Genomic DNA, 19,187 nt, shown 5'->3' with positions numbered 1-19,187 from the left:
CATTATTACATAGTGGCTAAGACCATGGACGCTGAGCTTGAATTGCCTGCGTTTTCAGTCCCAGCTTCATCCCTTCCCAGCTATGTGAACTACCTCTCTGTGCCTTAGCTTCCTCATTTGTGAATGGGGAGAATAAATTTATCTACCTCAAAGGGTGGTGGTGAGGAATAAAGGAGTTGATATCCAGTGTGTAAAAGAATGAAGCATCACAGAGTAAGCACCATATGTAAGTATTTGCTACAATTATTCTGTACTGTAAGCCTGTACTTTAAAATCTTTGGTGATCACTACAAGTTGTTTTGTGTTCTGTTTTGTTTTTTTTAAGTTCTAGTGCTCCTGGCGCTTAAATTCATTCAGCTGGCATTTATTATGCTAGGTTCACTTATAAAACAATGAGAATACGGCAGGATGTAATATTAAATTGACAGTGTGATTATAAAGTGCTAAAAATTTCAGAAGAATGTTTCCAGGCACGTTTTGAATCCCCACTCTGGGTTATAAGCTAGACTGTTAAGATGAGGTCTTTGGTGTCATTGAATATATAGTTACATTTGATTATATGATTTGTAATAATGAAATGTAACTAATTTTTAGAGCTATAAATAAAAAATGAAGTCTCTGGGTTCTTGTATTAGGCCTGTTGTAGTTATGACTTGATATTCAACCAATGATCTGCAATCCCTACTGGTCTCTTTAGTGGTTTTATATTCACTTTGCATTTAGGTAATGGTACTCATAGGAGAGAGCGGTAAAATGGGATGAATGTATTTTTACCCTAGTCATACTGAGTCTGTGGAATGTATTTCATCAAAAGCTGGGAGTAGCTCCTGAGCTAGAAAAAAGGGATCAATCAGTGCGGCATGGTGATAATGTATATCATTTAGTTTAATTGATCTGCAAATTGTTTGACTCCACTTAAACTTTTTTTTTCCCCCACTTAAACTCGTTTTAAGTGAAATCTCTCCTTTTGCTTCCTTAATCTGTAAAATGCCAGCATACCTCAAAGTGTTGAAGAATATTTGTTAACAGAACTTTGTTAAACACATAACTCTGCAAAAACATAACCCACTGACAGACTTGAAGGAAATCAAACAACTCACAGAACACTTATGCTTTTGCCATTTAATTATTTTCTTTTAGGTCCTAATTTTTCTGCTTTTAAATTTGTCATTCACACCAGCATTCTTAAGTGGTGTATCTTTTGAGATCTGTAAGTGCCTGATTTTTTGAAGTGTTTTTATGACCCTACAGAATATGGTCGTCTATCGTGGTCAATGTGCCATGGGCACTTCTGTTGTTGGGTGGAGTGTTCTGTGTCAATTAGATCCAGTTGGTCAATGGTGCTATTCAGTTCTTCTATATCCTTGCTCACTTTCTGTACGCTAATTCTATTACTAATAGAAGAATGGTAGAGTCTCCAGCCAGAATTGTGCATTAGTTTGTCTTTCTCCTTGGTTTTTGCTTTGTATATTTTGAAGATGTTTTTAGGTACATACACATTTAACATTGTGTCTTCTTAGTGAACTGGACCTTTTATCATTAGAAATTTGTGTGATATTAATATAGTCATTCCAGCTTACTTTTAAGTAGTATTTAGATATCTTTTCCCATCCTTTACTTTTAACCTACCTGCATCATTCACAGTGAGTTTCTTAGTGAAAAAACATCCCTCCTAGATGCAGTCTCTATGTTTTCATTGGTGTGTTTTGACCATTTTCACTTAATTTGTAATTATTGATGTCTGGAATTAGTCCTACCATATCTTTTCTGTTTATCACTATTTTTTGTTCTCTGCTTCCCCTTTACTGCCCTGTTGTAGGTTACAGGACCATTTTTAAGTACTCCACTCTGATGTGTCTGTTATGATTTGGACTCTTACCTCTTTGTGTAGGGTTTTTTGTGTAGGGTTTTTAGTGGTTGCTCTAGAACATAAGGTTTTTAAGTATCTAAGAGTGAGCTTTTTCTTTCTTCAATGACTATATTCTCACCGGTTGCCAGCTTCTCATATAAATATTGTAAATGCTCTCCTTTAGGTAGCTCAGCTTCTGGTGTTGAGGGAATTTCAAAATCTGAGGAGCTCTGGGAATCTGCATTGGTGCTAAGATTTAGCAGCCTTTTCTCCTGAGGTACGTGTTTGTAACTGCTTAGAGCCGTTGGTTCTCCAACACTGGGAACTATCTTTACATTTTGATCTCTCTGTTTCAAGTCAGAGTAAGTATCCTTTGGACAAAGTGTATTTTGTTCCATCTGAGTGGCAGGAATATTCTCTTTAATTCTTGGTCTGTAGCTACCTTTGTTTAAGGAGGTAATATCCCCACTCTTTCTCTCTTGGGTTGTTAACAAAACAGTATCAGATTGGCTGTCCCAGCCTTGACTCCCTTGTTCAGATATGTGTGTTGACTGAGAAGAATTCTGGGAAGAGATGTGAGTTGATTCCCCATCAGAGTCACTAAAAAGCTTCGGTGACTGAGAGCCCCCTGCCTCTGTGGAAGAAGGGGGGTTTTCCAAACCGTCATCTGTGATTTCATCATTTCTTTTAAAGAATACTTCCCACTGTGGTACTTCTACATCAGCCCTTTGCTGGTGGTGTGTGACGGCACCCAGGTCTTCTTGCGATGAAGCTGGGGTTTGTAATTCTTCTTCACTTTCGCTGTTAGATTCTTCACAATCTATAAAGTTGGCCCAAGGAAAGGTTTGCACACTCTCTGCTCTGAGGTAGCCTGTGCTTGGCCTCTGTTGTTCAGGCTGGTTCTGTGGTGTTGCGGTCATTACAAATACCTCAGGGTGAAGCGCTAGCTGGTATGGAGCCTTGTGCCTTAACGGTAACGGCAAAGGATCATCAAAGAGCTCATCCTCCTCCTCTGTGGGAAAACACGGGAGATAGATATATGGGAAACACGGAATGCAAAGGGAGCCGATTTGTGCTTTTAATTTAAAATCCAATTTGTAGCATTTAGCTATGTTTTCATTTGGTGGAACTGTAAATCTTCTAAGAAAAAGGATATTTTGAACAATTTAACTACTGCCTGTCTACTAATGGCAAACTTTTGAGTTCCCCAAATAGGCCACAATGCCTATACCAATGGTTCTCAAACCTGGCTGTTCATTAGCCTCATTTGGAAAGCTTTTTATTTTTTATTCATTTATTTAAGTAATCTATATCCACCCTGGGGCTCAGACTCACGACCCTGAGATCAAGAGTTGCATGCTCTTCTGACTGAACCAGCCAGGAGCCCCTGGAAACCCTTCCTAAAAAATACAGCTTTCTGTATCTCATTCCAGACCTACTGAATCCCTGAAGGTGGGACCCAGTAATTTGCAAACTGTATGTGCTTGGCCAATAGTAGATACTCAGTGAATTGGCTGAAATAAAAATTTTTCTACCATTTTTGTTCTGTAAACATTTTGATACCTACTTTGTGCATGTTATGGGCTCAAATGGTTGTGTCCTCGAAAGTTCCTAATTTGAAGCCCTAGCCCCAGGTGTCATGGTATTTGGAGGTGGGACCCATAAGATGGGATTAGTGTCTTTGTAAGAAGAGGAAGACAGATTTCTCACTTTCCTTTTTTCTGCATGGATGGCATGTGGAAAGGCCAGGTGAGCACACACTGAGGAGGAGGCTGTCAACAACCAGGAAATGGGTCCTCTCCAAGAACCAAATATGCTGGCACCTTGACCTTGGACATCCCAGCCTCCAGAACTGTGAGAAGTAAATATCTGTTGCTAAGTCATCCAGTCTCTGGTATTTAATAGTCATAGCAGCCTGAGCCAGCCACGTGCACAAGGCTGTGATAGATACTGAGGGGAACAAATGTGCCAAATGGGGCTTAATTTGAACTGAAAACCAACGAATTTACTGATTTTTTTTTTTTAAGCATGTTACATTAGCAATATAATGAGCCAATCCCCTTAAATTCTTAAAAGGAGGAAACCTTACTTGGAGAATGAAATTCTCATAAACTGAGTAGGCATGTAATTTGGAGGGCGGTGGGGGAAACATATTTTCCTGCCTTCTAATGACACCTAAGAAGAAAATTAAATGCTCATGAGACTACTGTCCATGGCAACTTAATTGTTCTAGTGTTACCTCATAACTACCTACTTAAAAAGAAAACATTTTTTCCCAGTGATAAAGGATGTAGCTAAACACTCCATTTTTAAAAGCTGCCTTTAAAAGGGGACCACAGAGATCCTCCTGCTCACATTTTACCAATGTGGAGACCAGCCTAGAGAAGTGGTGTGACAAGACTCTGGGTCAAAACCCGATCAATTTGATTCCTGGCTCTGCCTAATCCTTAAGCAACGATTTATCTCCTTTCCTGAAGGACTTAAGGTTACTAAGATGTCTAGCAACTATATTTGGAATCATTCTCAGCTCCAAGATAGGGCTTTCTTTCAAAACATGGATTATAAATTTGTTTCCGCCACAGTTACGTTTTAGGCAGTATTTCTGTATCGTCTCTGAGTTGAACGGTTTCCTATTCTTCAAGATTAGTGACTATACCACTATCACAGTATGTTTCAACTGTAAAAATGTGGCAAAACATTTTCATATTAATTCATCAGTATGTATCTAAAAAACAGTTTCTGTACTACCAAGTCTATTGTGATACTATGAATTCTCTTATGACAATATAAATATAAAATTTCTCTATGAAAACGGAGAGGCATATAACAGAAAGTAAGTGTTAAAACCCTTAGTAGCATTTACACAAGCTAATAAACACACCTAAACCCAATTTTAAAAAGGACATATTACAATTCTTAGATACTTTCCACCATCATGTCTGGACAACTGGACAACAAATCTACAATTAACCCAATAATGAGCGGTATAAAACAGACTTGAAGTTAAATGTACAAAGATGAAATACACCATTATATAGCCATAATGCAAAATCTGAGAGTGGGTCCTAGGCCCACCTCTGCCCAATGCAGCTTTCACCAGACCAGAGTGGAAAAAAGTCTTGCATGGAAACCCACACCTCTGAAACCAGGGTCATTTTCTTACCTGAGTCTAGGTGAGTTTTTCTAGCTCTCTTCAATTTTCCAAGTGGTTTATACTTTGGCTCAGTACTTTGGGAAGATCGGCATAAAGGCTTTAAGCTGAAACGAATATGAGTATTTTATTTTTACCTGTGGGGAAAGCTGCTAGAACATAAGCATCATTTACAGAGATTATAAAAACTTGGCCATGGGGAAAATTATGTATCTACTTTTAAAAACTGAAAAGCCAGGTTTAATAATTAAAAAACCACTTCAGGGGCGCCTGGGTGGCTCAGTTGGTTAAGCGACTGCCTTCGGCTCAGGTCATGATCCTGGAGTCCCGGGATCGAGTCCCGCATCGGGCTCCCTGCTCGGCAGGAAGCCTGCTTCTCCCTCTGACCCTCCCCCCTCTCATATGCTCTCTGTCTCTCTCATTCTGTCTCAAATAAATAAATAAAATCTTTAAAAAAATAAAAAATAAAAATAAATAAAAAACCACTTCACTGTAATAAAGTGGTAACTATAAGCACTTAAATACAGCCTGTTACACAGCTATCTAATTGTAGGATTGAGGGAAGGCAAAACTCCTGTATTTGCTCTTGCACTGCAGAAAAGCAGGTCCCTATTCTACAAAACTTTTTTTTTAAAGATTTTATTTATTTGACAGGGAGAAAGAGCGAGAGAGGTTCGAGAAGCAGACTTCCCGCTGAGCAGCAAAACGATTAAGTAATACAGCGACACCTGGCATTCAGGAAATACAGTATAGCCGGCTGCTGACTCTTCCCTGTTTAATGGGGTTTACTCCTCTCTCATAAGAATCTCACAAATCTGATCTCATTCTAGAGGCTGAAAGCTAAGGCACGGTGATGATAAAATACAAAAGGGCATAGAAATAAGACCTGAGGATGGCCTGCCCTTTCTGAGGGCCTCACTGCCAACAGCTTCCCCGTGCCAGATTCCCAGAAGCCTTCAGGATTATATGTAACACACCCACTTGAAGAAAGCCGTCAGGCTCCCAATCAGAATCGTATTTACAGCCATGCTCATCTCACTTACATCCTTGCCCCCGTTCTTAGGCCCCAAACTAGTCTCCGCATCCATCCTGTTCAACAACAGAAGTTCCACAAGGAGCAACTACTCACATTTCTACAACCTTATCCATAGTTGTGCCTATTGGGATGACATTTGGATATACGTTCACAGGACAGATGTAGCTCAAGAAATCTTTAATCTAGAGGAAGGAAAATAAAATGGGTCAATTATCTCTATGCTGGAAAAATCTGGATGTTAGAGAAGCAACAAAAGGGAGGCAGGACAAAGAGCAGGAATTTCTTATGGTGTTGTTCTCAATACTAGCTGCACATGGGGATCACTGGGGGGACCTCTTAGGAAAAAGATATACCCAACACTCAGGCCCACCCCCAAATCCCTTTGATACTGAGCTACAGCGGGGCCTGGGAATCAGGATATTTAAATGTTCTTCAGGTGATTCTGTTCCACAGCAAGGACTAGGAATTACTGATTAGTGGAATTCAAAGATTTTTTTTTTAACATTTTATTTATTTGACAGCGAGAGCGCACAAGTAGGGGGGAGGGGCACAGGGAGAGGGAGAAACAAGCCCCCTGCTGAGTAGGGAACCCACTGCTGGGCTTAATCCCAGAGCCCTGGGATCATGACCTGAGCCAAAGGCAGACACTTAACTGATTGAGCCACCCAGGCACCCCTTTATTTCTTTAAATGACATTAGTTTCCTTGTCTAAGGAAGTCACCCATAATTAACTAATTCCCCTCAAGTAAATTAGAATTAAGCTGAATATTTAATACACACAAGAAAACAAGGTCTTAGAATTGCATTTCTTCCTCCAACAAATAAAATAGGGAAATTGCATCTTCCACGATGCTTGATCTGTTCTAAATTTATTCTAATCTAGAGGACAATTGCATGCAAAAATTTCATGACTACCTTGATTTTATGCAAAGTTCAGAATGCTAAATAGGAACTGTCACTATTCCTCAAAACATCTCTACAATGTAGACAAGTTTCGGCTTTGTCACTTAATAGATCTTGGTGAGCATGTGACCTTGGTCAAGTTACCTGAAGTCTCTAAGTTATTAGATTCTTCATCTAAAAGTGTAAATGAAATAATGCATGTGAAGTGTTCAGCACCTGGCATATGTTTAACATTCAGTGAAATTATTCATCACAAAGATGATAATGACAACACAAAGGATTTTATTCCCTTCTGCAAATGGGGAAACTGAGTTCTGAGTAATTATTAGAACCCAACTTTACCAAATCAAAAGAGGTGGGAACCCAGGAATTATCAGTAACTCCATATTAAAATAAAGTGGCTACCTTATTTAACACAGGAGAAAAAAGAAGACCAATTCATTCTTCAGGTATTTTTCATAAACAAATTCTTTTGTATTTTCAGAGCAGGCATGCAAACAGAAACTATTATTTACCTGCCCACAACCTATATGATTTGCATAATTAATTCAAGGTTGAGGCTGGTAGAAATCTGAGGCTACTTCTACTTAGAAACGAAGTGGCCAAAGGAGACAAGAGACACCTCCTACAGGGGCACCCTCTGTCCCTTGTACAAGCTGATCTCCTTACATCAGATGACTGCTTTAAAACAATTCATGAACACTGTCTATTCTCATTATCCGTAGGGGTTATGTTCCTTGAGATCACTGGGAATGGTGAATTAGCAAACAGTGAACCACTACTCCTAAGGGGAAGATAAGGTTCCTGTGAACCTCTGGTCACTGCATTCTTGTCAACCTATCATGCATCACCTTGTTTTACATGTGTTTGTGTTTAAAGACACCAATTCAGGGAGGCCTGGGTGGCTCAGTCGGTTAAGCGTCTGCCTTCGGCTCAGGTTACGATCCCAGGGTCCTGGGATACAGTCCCACATCTGGCTCTTTGCTCAGTGCGGAACCTGTTTCTTCCTCTGCCCCTCCCCCGCACCCTGGGCTTGTGCGTGCGCACAGCTCTCTGACAAACAAAATCTTAAAAAAAAAAAAAAGACACCTATTCAGTATGTACTGTTGTTGATTCATTACTACTGAACTCACATTCATCAGCACCATAACTCATCCCTGAACCAAGCTTATCAAACACATGGATTTTCTCCATAAGGCACATCCCAGCCTCTGTGCTTAGGAACATACACAGCACCTCAGCACTGCACCTGGGGGCCATTTTAAACAGTGAAACCCCTCCAGAAAAGCACAGAGATGTGTACAACACAGCACTAAACTGACTGCAAAAGGACCCCTGTTTACCCTATGAGCTCAGCGGAGAGGGCAGAGCACCCCCTTGTTCAGCCTAAATTGGGAATATGCATGGCCAGTGACTCCCATTTCTCACCACTCTGCTGGGCACGTCCGCAAACAACCATGCAGCACTGCAACTATATTAATTTGGGGGTCACAAATTTTAGTGAGCAAGCAAACTTGTAAATAAGGAATCCACAGATAAGGAAGATCAGCTGTATTTAGGAAAAAAAACTGACAGGAAATGATACTTAAAATCTATTTACGGGGGCGCCTGGGTGGCTCGGTAAAGCGGCCAACTCTTGGTTTCAGTGCAAGTCATGATCTCAGGGTCATGACATCGAGCCCCACATGGGGCTCTGCAGGGAGTGTGCTCAAGATTCTCTCTTCTCTCTCTCTGCCCCCCCCCCTGCTCGAGTGCATGCTCTAAAGTAATTTTTTTAAATCTACTATTTATGTTTTTAAATATATTTCAACATGATCTATACTTAGGATAGGCCTATTAATTAGAGCACTTTTCAGGAAAGCCTGTCTCCTTCTCACCACCCTGAGAGAATATGACCAAGCACAGCTCACGGTGACCCTCCATGTGGGTGACCACTAGGGCTAATCCAGGGGGCGTGTGGAGGGCCGACGGCAGGGCGGGGGTGGGGGGGGTCATCTGCTTCATCTCTCTGCTCAAGCACCAGGGAATATCTCCTTCCTGGGGGGTAATTGCATAAAATCCCAGGACGGCTTATGGGCCAGAAGTAGTCCTAAGTGAAAAAGTAAGGTCTACCCTCTTCCCTGATTAGATGCCTTCCCCGTGGCTGAGACAGAGAGGATACTCAGCCACTAAGAGATCAAAAGGAAGGGACCCTGATGCTGAGCCAGATGCCAAACCAAAGACAAATCCCCAGGAGGAGACTCTGACAACAATCTGAGATTTCAGGATAAAATGAGGAAAACACAGTAAATTATACCATCACAATGAACTCCTTCCAAGCTGCTGTCGGATAACCTATTTGTACCTGAAAGTTAAGGTCAGTTATTTAATAGAGAGGTCACTGGTATTTTGATAATATGATAAAGAATCATTTACAATACTACGGCTGACTTGATAAGAATGCCACTACCTGGAGCTCTGGAAGAATCCACCTGTTCAAATCATTAACACGGCCACGGCTCACTGCTGCAGTGCTGTATCCATGTATCCCAAATACAAAAATAATAGTTATCAGGGAAATCAAGTTTTAAGTGCCGAAATGGTCAAACTAAAATTATATGTGACTTAAAGTGTCATACAAAGTCTGATTTTATATACCTTTCTCTCCTGATACGTACACGAAATTACTAAAACTCAACACTTCTAAGATGCTAGCATTTACTTTAGAAATGCATGAGGAGTATGCAAATACATTACACATATCAAGTTCCCACTCTAGTGAGTAGGTCAATTTCCTATATAAAAAGGATCCTAACAATGCAACTGAATTACTGAACTCTACATCTGAAACTAATGATGTTCTATATGTTGGCTAATTAAAAAAAGAAAAAAAAAGGATCCTAATGAAACCAATTAATAAGCCTTCTTAAACTGAGTAATTCCAATATAGTATGTCCTTCCCAAGAACAAGGTCTTTATCTCAATCACCTTGGTTTTTCCCTAGTGCCAAATATTCAGGACTATTTTTTAAATAGTTTTTCAGCACAATCAAATTTTGGAGGAAGACGACAAAAATCTGGACAGCACCTTAAGGCTGCCCATGAGATTTTATCTGTGGTACTCCTTCACGTAAGATCTATGATCCTCTTATGACAAGTGAACAGAGCAACTGAAGTGGGGAAGTTAAAATACATGCAGGAAGCAAGACTCGAAGAAAGCCTTAATCATCAATATTCTTCAATGTTTAGGCTGAAAACAAGTGATAATAGCCAATTTCCTCTGTACTCAGTAAACACAGCTCATCTACTGACATGTTCCCTAAATGTCTTTAGGAAAAGCCACAACAAATCTTAAGCAGTAGAAAAAGAGATGCCTCTGGTAGTCAAGGGGACTACTGCTGCCAACCATCAAGGGGCTGCCAAAGCAGTTGGCAACAGGGTTCTGAGTTCATGGGATCCTCTTACCTCACTGTAGGAAGAATGAAAAGAAAAACAAGCTCTGTATGAACTCTCTCCAGTCCTGAAGGGAAATGAAAACACAAAATTAAAAGGTCACGTATCAAAGCTAAGTTCTCAATTTCATGCCTTCCCACTTAGTCTATTCCAATATGAAATCACCCTACAATCAAGGGTTTCTCCCTGGGACAAGAGGGAACTCTTTCCAGAAATATTTGTAGACATTCTGAATACCCAATATTAAGGAAGTACTGCCAAAATATGATGATCGTTATGGTACTCCTCTACTCCACCAAGGGCTTCTATGCCCCACGACGTCAGTTCCCCACTCCCTGACAAGCAAGGCGCAGTCACTCTCCAGCCATCTGACTGGAGTAGACCTCAGGAAACCCTGGCTAATGGTATTGGCCGTTAGGCAGGTTTGGAAATAGCACCTCTTTAAATAGCATTTAAATTTTGGAAGGTATTCTCCACAATTATAGTATATCCTTCCCTTTGGGTTAGGCTAGATTGCATTTAAACTAAAATAAATAAGGGCGACTGGGAGACTGAGTCGGTTAAGCATCTGCCTTCAGCTCAGGTCAGGATCTCCAGGTCCTGTGATCGGCCTGCATCGGGCTCCTTGCTCAGCTGAGAGTTGGGTTCTCTCTCCCTCTGCCCCTCCCCTTGCCCCTTCTATCAAATAAATAAAATCTTAGATTTTATTTATTTGATAGAGAGTGCACAAGCACAAGCAGGGGGAGCGGCAGGCAGAGGGAGAGGAAGAAGCAGACCCCCTGCTGAGCAAGGAGCCTGATGCGGGACTCAACCCCAGGATCCCGGGATCATGACCTGAGCCAAAGGCAGACGCTTAACCGACTAAGCCACCCAGGCGCCCCAATAAATAAAATCTTTAAAAAGAAACAAACAAAAAGCTAAAATAAATCAGGTAAGTTACCTCAAAAGCAAGGTTTCTCTCAAAAGAGAGGTTGCTTTCTTACCTCACAATTACATTTGTTTTTCTGGTTCTTTCTCCAAACCACATAGTGGATGGCTTAATGCTGATTGTGTGGAGTGGAATTCTATTTTTGGAAATAATTCCACAAGGTAATTTATTCCAATGAAAATATTCCTCTGCCTAAAAGATTTCAGAAACAGAAAAGCAGTTCAACACTTTCAACAAATTTGTAGGCACGGTCTCAAAAACAAATGTTTACAAGTTTAGGACATCAAATAAGAAAGTAGATGTAAAGAGACAATCAGATAATTCCAGATTTAGGACCACTCTGCAAAATGACTGACCTGGTCTCTTCGAAAATATCAATGTCCTGAAGAAAAGCAAAAGGCTGGAGACTTGATCTACATCAAGAGATGCAAGAGGCCACGGTGACCGCAACAAACACCTGACCTTTGCTCAGGATGCCCTGCTCCCCCTCCACAGGCTAAAAAGGACACTACTCCCCAACCAGGGAAGAATGAATATGGGCTACATAACCAATTTTTTGCAAAATAAAGTTGGAGGAAAAAGAAACAAAAGTGTTTTTAAAAGGCTGAAAAACAGTGGGACTATTTTCCTGAAGACGTCATGTTTAGATCAGGTTTCCTACGAAACTGTTAGCACTCCGTTCCAATCAAAGGCCATCGGGGGCCTTTTCGTGTGGGTCCTGACGAGGAGGGGGCCGCCGAGGAGCACGCTGGGGCGCTGCGAGCTGTGAGCGGTATTCCTGAGGCCATGGGACCGGAGAACGAAGCCATTCGAAGGAGTGTTCCAAGGCAAGTAGCCATGTGGGAAGCGACAGGAGTGACAGTTACAAAGGCAGCTACTTTGTGGGATGTAAGAAAACCCAGGGCAGGGCGCCTGGGTGGCTCAGTCGGGTAAGCGGCTGCCTTCGGCTCAGGTCATGATCCTGGAGTCCCTGGATCGAGTCCCTCATCGGGCTCCCTGGTCGGCAGGGAGTCTGCTTCTCCCTCTGACCCTCCCACCTCTCATGCTCTCTCTATCTCATTCTCTCTCTCAAATAAATAAATAAAATCTTTAAAAAAAAAAAAAAAGAAAAAAAAGAAAACTCAGGGCAAAGAGAAATCTGCCAATTAAAAGATTTACGGGACTTGTGAGGATGAAGGGCTACAAGTCCAACAAAAAAGGGACAAAACAGTTGCTATTCTGTATCTACGTGATTTTATCCATCTGTGAATTCAGTGAGGATGTGTGTGTCTATGTAGACACACAAAAGGATGAAAGTTCATGACTCAGGTTATGATATGCAGCTTACCAATCACCAAAATAATTTCTTACCTTATAGTTATCCTACAGTGGTGTGAAGTAGTATATTCCATGCTACAGGTAAGATTTTTTTTTTTTTTTTAATTTATGCTTTACTTTAGGGCTGAGCAAGTCTACTTTAGGTTTTTTTGGCGATGGAGCCAATATTACTACCACAATGAGTATCTAAATATATAAATGCAGGGCGCCTGGGCGGCTCAGATGGTTAAGCATCTGCCTTCGGCTCGGGTCATGATCCCAGGGTCCTGGGATCGAGTCCCGCATCGGGCTTCCTGCTCCTTGGGAGCCTGCTTCTCCCTCTGCCTCTCTCTCTCTGTCGCTTATGAATAAATAAAATCTTAAAAATAAATAAATAAATAAATATATATATATATATATAAATGCAGTGTTTACTAAAATAAAAATTACTCTGCATTTGAATGCTCAGATATTTTAAAATTTAGAGGAAAATCATGATCATGCAAAGCCCCGCTTCTGAAGATCATGATTTAGTATTAGTGATGCTGAATGACTATATATTTGAGAGGGAAAAAAATGTTAAGGGTAAATGCAAAATTTAATACCTGACCTTTAGTAACAGAAGGGCATTTAATAAGTGAACAGAGTTCTACAGTGGCATTCGAAAATGAATTACAAATGAGTTGCAAAAACACTAAAAACGCTCATTTGAAACTGGACCAGCAATACATAAAACCATTTCAAAGCCTGAAGCAAAGGTACATCTAAGTATTTATATCAAATGAGTAGAAAAAAATAGTTTATAAATGTGCACATAGGTCATGAGTCTCAAATATAAGTAACAATGGATTATAAATGTTTTAAGTTATAAGCTCTAACATATTACTAATTTCATTACAAATACATTACTCACATAATTCACTACAAATACACATGTATCAAATGCGTATAGATTTATTTCACAAAAAAACGAAGCGGGTCCATGTGTTTCCTGCCACACTGTCTACGGCAACGCAACACCGTGACAGCCAGCTGCACAGCCTGGGGTAATACTGCAGGATCTCAGCCTCGATGGTCACATTTGTAAACTGAAGGGCCTAGAAAATGGGATTTCAGAGCTTCCTTCTGGACCTAAAATTCCATTTTCCATGCATCACACCCACAATAAGAAAAACAATTTACTCCGTACCTTCGGATGGCGACAGGCATGGATCTGAGTCCTACGGTCCGTTGTGAGATGATGAAGAATGTCCGGCATGTTTCTAAACATGTCCAGTTTGTCCACATGAATCTGAGTAGAATAACACATATAGGCGTATTATTTGAATTGTATTTCCTATAAAGAAATTGTTCAAGGGTAATGATGCAGGGCAAATCATCCAGTTAGTGAACTTTCTGCTTTCTTAAAACTTAGTTTTTGGCGGGGCGCCTGGGACCCAGCCCCATGTTGGGCTCCCCGCTCAGCACCGAGTCTGCTTGCCCCCACCCCAAAATAAATAAAACCTTTATAACAAAACAAAATAAAACCCTAGTTATTGGCCATGTCAGTGCACACTGGTATTCTGCCAGGATGTCAACAGGCAAAGGACAAAGACCATATTCCCACCAGTCAGCATTAGTGCCTATTGGTGGTGGTAATAAAACATTCTGGAGACTCAGTTGGTGGATTTTATTGAATCATGCTAATACAACTGACCCTGAACAACACAGCGGTTGGGACTACCAACAAAGGGACTCAGTCAAAAATCCCCATAACTTTCTACTCCCCAAGAATTTAACTACTAATAGCCTACTATTGACCGGAAGCCTTACCAAAACACATATTTTGTACATGTATCACATACTGTATTCTGTAATAAAGCAAGCTAAAGAAAAGGTTATTCAGAAAATCATAAGAGAAAATACACTTAGAGTACTGCACTGTATTTTTTTTTATCGAAGCACAGTTTACCCACCTTGTTACATTACTTTCCGGTGTACAACACAGTGATTAGACAACACTATAATTCTATAGGTTCTATAGGTTATGCTGTGCTCACAAGTGTAGCCACCATCTGTCATCACACAGTACTGTGAATGATACAATACCACATTTATGGAAGAAAATCCACGTATAAATGGACCCATGTAGTTCAAACCCATGTTCAAGGGTCAAGGGTCAACTCTACTGTCCTTCAATCCGTCAAGAGTCATTCAACTCATATTTATTGTGCACCTACTATATTTAGAATATATTCTAAATACTGGGTATACTGCAGTGAACAATCAAGAATCACTGACTTGTAAAGACACAGCCCCAACATGCAATGTAAGTAAGGGCAGTTTTAGGGGGAACACAGCTGGAGTAGGAAGCAGACCCAGAATCCCCCCTTACCACACGCCCCTTTACAGGATTGAAAGGGGGGCAGGCAGATGCAGAAAAACAAAACAAAAAAACCTTAGCCACCTTTAGAATTTTAAGGTTAATACATTTAAATTGTTAAACTAATGTGTCGGTTTTTTGTTTTTTTTTTTAAAGATTTTATTTATTTGAGAGCAAGAATGAGAGACAGCATGAGAGGGAGGAGGGTCAGAGGGAGAAGCAGGCTCCCTGCCAAGCAGGGAGCCCGATGCGGGACTCGATCCCGGGACTCCAGGATCATGACCTGAGCCGAAGGCAGTCGCTTAACCAACTGAGCCACCCAGGCGCCCCTAATGTGTCGGTTTTAAAAGATTCCCTCCTTTAACGTAACATGTACCTAAATTAATGTAAGGACTATGAAATGGCACAAAGAAGTATTCTCTCGGGACCCCTGGGTGGCTCAGTCCGTTAAGCGTCTGCCTTCAGCTCCGGTCATGATCCCAGGGTCCTGGGATTGAGTCCCTGCATCGGGCTCCCTGCTTGGCGAGGAACCTCCTTCCCCCTCTGCCACTCCCCCTGCTTGTGCTCTCTCTGACAAATAAATAAATAAAAATCTTAAAAAAAAAAAAAAGTATTCTCTCTCATTTTGAAATCTGATTAACAATAGATTAGAATGAGGGCGCCTGGATGGCTCAGTTGGTTAAGCGACTGCCTTCAGCTCAGGTCATGATCCTGGAGTCCCGGGATCGAGTCCCGCATCGGGCTCCCTGCTCGGTGGGGAGTCTGCTTCTCCCTCTGACCCTCCCCCCTCTCATGTGCTTTTCTCATTCTCTCTCTCAAATAAATAAATAAAATCTTAAAAACAAAAACAAAAACAATAGATTAGAATGATGTCAAATCACCATGGTAATTAACACCAAGACAAGCATAAAAAGAATCCAACGTAACTGCTTACTTATCCTGTGGCCTATTCCACTCACTCCCTGTTTACTAACGACTCCTAGGAAGTAACAATAAATTTGCTTTTCTGGACTCTCTAAGGAGATAAAAAGGGGTAAATTTTGAGGTGTACAGAGATACAAAAACTTTTATCCTCAACGAAAATAAAGAAGCCTGAAAAAGTTGCCAGAGATCATCTCTGAGGTCCCTTAGTCAAAAACCTCCCTGTTGTCCCTTTTTAAATTCCTGATCAATTTCAGTTGTTTCTATCCCCTACAAAGGGACTCAGGGGCCTGAGAGAGGACTCACACCAGAGGGGCTCTGAGGTCACTGGGTTACCACCCAAGGCTGCTCTCCCCCATCCCCACCCCCTCCTCGGCCCATGGTCCCGTCCTGTAAGGCCTTCCCGGATTTCACACATGCGAACATTTTTTTTTTTAAGATTTTATTTATTTATCTGACAGAGAGAGACACAGCGAGAGAGGGAACACAAGCAGTGGGAGTGGGAGAGGGAGAAGCAGGCTTCCCGCAGAGCAGGGAGCCCGATGCGGGGCTCAATCCCAGGACCCTGGGATCATGACCTGAGCCAAAGGCAGACGCTTAACGACTGAGCCACCCAGGCGCCCCAACGAACATTTACAGTAAACACCAACTTGGGACTGATAAGTGGCTGCTACCTTTGTATTTCATCAAGAGAGGGCAGGAGGTTAAAAAAAAAAAAAAAAAAACGGATAATAGAGATCAGTGTATGTGTGTGTGTGCGCGCGCACGTCCACGACCTGTTATCACTGTGATTTTAACACATGAAAAAGTGCTCAACATCACTCGGCATCAGGGAAATCCAAATCAAAACCTCAACGAGATACCACCTCACACCAGTCAGAATGGCTAAAATTAACAAGTCAGGAAACGACAGATATTGGTGGCGATGCGGAGAAAGGGGAACCCTCCTACACTGTTGGTGGGAATGCAAGCTGGTGCAGCCACTCTGGAAAACAGTATGGAGGTTCCTCAAAAAGTTGAAAATAGAGCTACCATACGATCCAGCAATTGCACTACTGGGTATTTACCCCAAAGATACAAATGTAGGGGTCCGAAGGGGTACGTGCACCCCGATGTTTATAGCAGCAATGTCCACAATAGCCAAACTGTGGAAGGAGCCAAGATGTCCATCGACAGATGAATGGATAAAGAAGAGGTGGTATATAGATACACAAAGGAATACTACTCAGCCATCAAAAGGAATGAACTCTTGCCATTTGCAACGAAGTGTATGGAACTAGAGGGTATTATGCTGAGCAAAATAAGTCAATCAGAGAAAAACATGTATCATATGATCTCACTGATTTGAGGAATTCTTAATCTCAGGAAACAAACTGAGGGTTGCTGGAGTGGTGCGGGGTGGGAGGGATGGGGTGGCTGGGTGATGGACATTGGGGAGGGTATGTGCTATGGTGAGCGCCGTGGGGGGGAAAAAAAGCAATTTTAACACCAAAAAAACAGGAATGACAATCTCAGAATGAGAGCAAATCCTTCTCAAAATGGAGAATTCACAACTTTATACCAATGTATTTTGACAGAGGGACATACGGAAGAAAAACATTAAGGAAAGAAGGACCAACGCAGTCAAGACTTATGAAGGGAGGGAGGGAGGCATTTTTAAAATTTCATATGCAGAAAAGCTAGATCTTTTTTATTTTACTGAATGACACTGCGTAGAACTAAGTTCTTGGCACAAGTTTATTGGCTGGGGGACCTATGTTAAAAGGTACAAAACAGAATGGAACTTAAATGTCCAGCTTGCTCCAGCACTTTGTTTTATTCAGGGTCATTACCAGAACCCCATCTTATCTCAGGGGACAAGAGCAGAAGCCACAGGCTCGGCGGCCACACTCATGCCCTGGGCTCCGTGGCTCCGCCTGAGAGCCCAGCACCGAGCCACGAGGGAGGGACAGGTGAAATAAAACTCCCTCCCAGCCTGATCTGAAGCTTCCGTACTCTAGGACAGTGCTTTTCACACACCTGGACCAGGACCCACAGAAAGAAATAGGTTTCCCAGGGCAACTCAGGACACACATGCATACATGTACGTAAACATATGTGTCTGATTCTCTACCACAAGCAGGGGGAGAGGTGAAGGCACAGGGAGAAGCAGACTCCCCACTGAGCAGGGAGCAGACGTGGGGCTCGATCCCAGGAACCTGGCACCATGACCTGAGCCAAAGGCAGACGGTTAACGATTGAGCCACCCAGGCCCCCAACACATGCCCTTTCATAGGCTGCTTCCTTATTGCAGTCGGTTTTTGGGGGGCGGGAAGAGGGAGGAAAGGAGAGGATGGAAGGAGCAATAGAAAAGGAGGAGCCATCACCATACCTGGACTCCAAATTCTTCACTAAGATTGGTGAATAGGTACTCATACCCGTAAGCTGCTTTGCAGTTCAGCCACACAACATGGTATGGACTCCGAGTGATCCAGCTTCGAACCAGCTCTACTACTCCACTCAGACACTCCTCCTGGTCAGGAGTTTTAAAAGGCATTTAACACTTTTAAGAACGTCACTCACCCTTTCCACTCCCAACAGTCACAGGTACTAATGCCAATTAATTATGGGACGATTATGAACTGACATGTTATTCTAGAAACTTCCTACTAGAAATACAACCACACCCCGGTTACCACCCTGCTTCTACGGGGAGACTTACTCGACTAGGAATTTGATAAAATTTTGGATCACAGAAAGTAGTATCTAAGTATACACTTTGGATGTCTTTCACTCTAGAAAAAAAAAAAACAACAATTGGTGTTAACCATCTAATGTGAAATAAAACATATGTGAAGTTTAAATTCTCACTAATATTAGAGGGTGTCCCATTGAATTTGGAATTTTTTTGTGAAATCAATTTTGTTGGGAAATGATTTCCACACAATAAATTACACAGATGTGTAAATATGGTTCAGTGAATTTTGACAAGTTCACATAACTACTGCCCCAATCAACATACAGAAAGTTACCATCACCCCATTTTAAGAAGAAACTTTTGCTTTACTGTCACAAATATAATAAACTTCGACTTCTACCTGAAACAAAGGCTTGTATTTGGGGGGAAAGGAGCAGTAAAACTCTTTAGATGATTCAGTCCTCCAAGAATTACATGAAGTCTGGGGCGCCTGGGTGGCTCAGTCAGTTAAGCATCTGACTTCTGATTTCCTCTCAGGTCACGATCTCGGGGTCATGAGATGGGAGCCCCGCGTCGGGCTCCGTGCTGGGCGTGGAGTCTGGCTGGGATTCTCTCTTTCTCCCCCTCTGCCCC

General features: G+C 41.7%; 1 protein-coding gene across 7 annotated transcripts in view; it reads right to left on the bottom strand.

Annotated features, from left to right (window-relative positions):
• Positions 1-1,103: 1,103 nt before the first annotated feature.
• The window catches only part of DCLRE1C (DNA cross-link repair 1C), a 31,962-nt gene continuing 13,878 nt past the window's right edge, over positions 1,104-19,187 (bottom strand). For 4 of the 7 annotated variants that reach the window (XM_035021579.1, XM_035021580.1, XM_035021584.1 and 1 more), the window contains 8 exons: positions 18,579-18,651; positions 18,249-18,389; positions 13,784-13,885; positions 11,354-11,490; positions 10,383-10,437; positions 6,130-6,218; positions 5,013-5,107; positions 1,104-2,861 (listed from right to left, as the gene is read on the bottom strand). In XM_035021579.1, coding sequence (XP_034877470.1) covers positions 1,939-2,861; positions 5,013-5,107; positions 6,130-6,218; positions 10,383-10,437; positions 11,354-11,490; positions 13,784-13,885; positions 18,249-18,389; positions 18,579-18,651 — 1,615 coding nt within the window. In that variant the 3' untranslated portion in view covers positions 1,104-1,938. The remainder of the gene's footprint in view (positions 2,862-5,012; positions 5,108-6,129; positions 6,219-10,382; positions 10,438-11,353; positions 11,491-13,783; positions 13,886-18,248; positions 18,390-18,578; positions 18,652-19,187) is intronic. The other 3 variants (XM_035021582.1, XM_035021583.1, XM_035021581.1) reach the window with 2 other exon arrangements.

This window comes from Mirounga leonina, unplaced genomic scaffold (genome assembly GCF_011800145.1).
Source record: "Mirounga leonina isolate KUSES-001 unplaced genomic scaffold, KU_Mleo_1.0 Mir_175, whole genome shotgun sequence".
Lineage (NCBI taxonomy): Eukaryota > Metazoa > Chordata > Mammalia > Carnivora > Phocidae > Mirounga > Mirounga leonina.
Note: the sequence above shows the minus strand (reverse complement) of the source record. Positions and strands in the feature narration are given on the sequence as shown.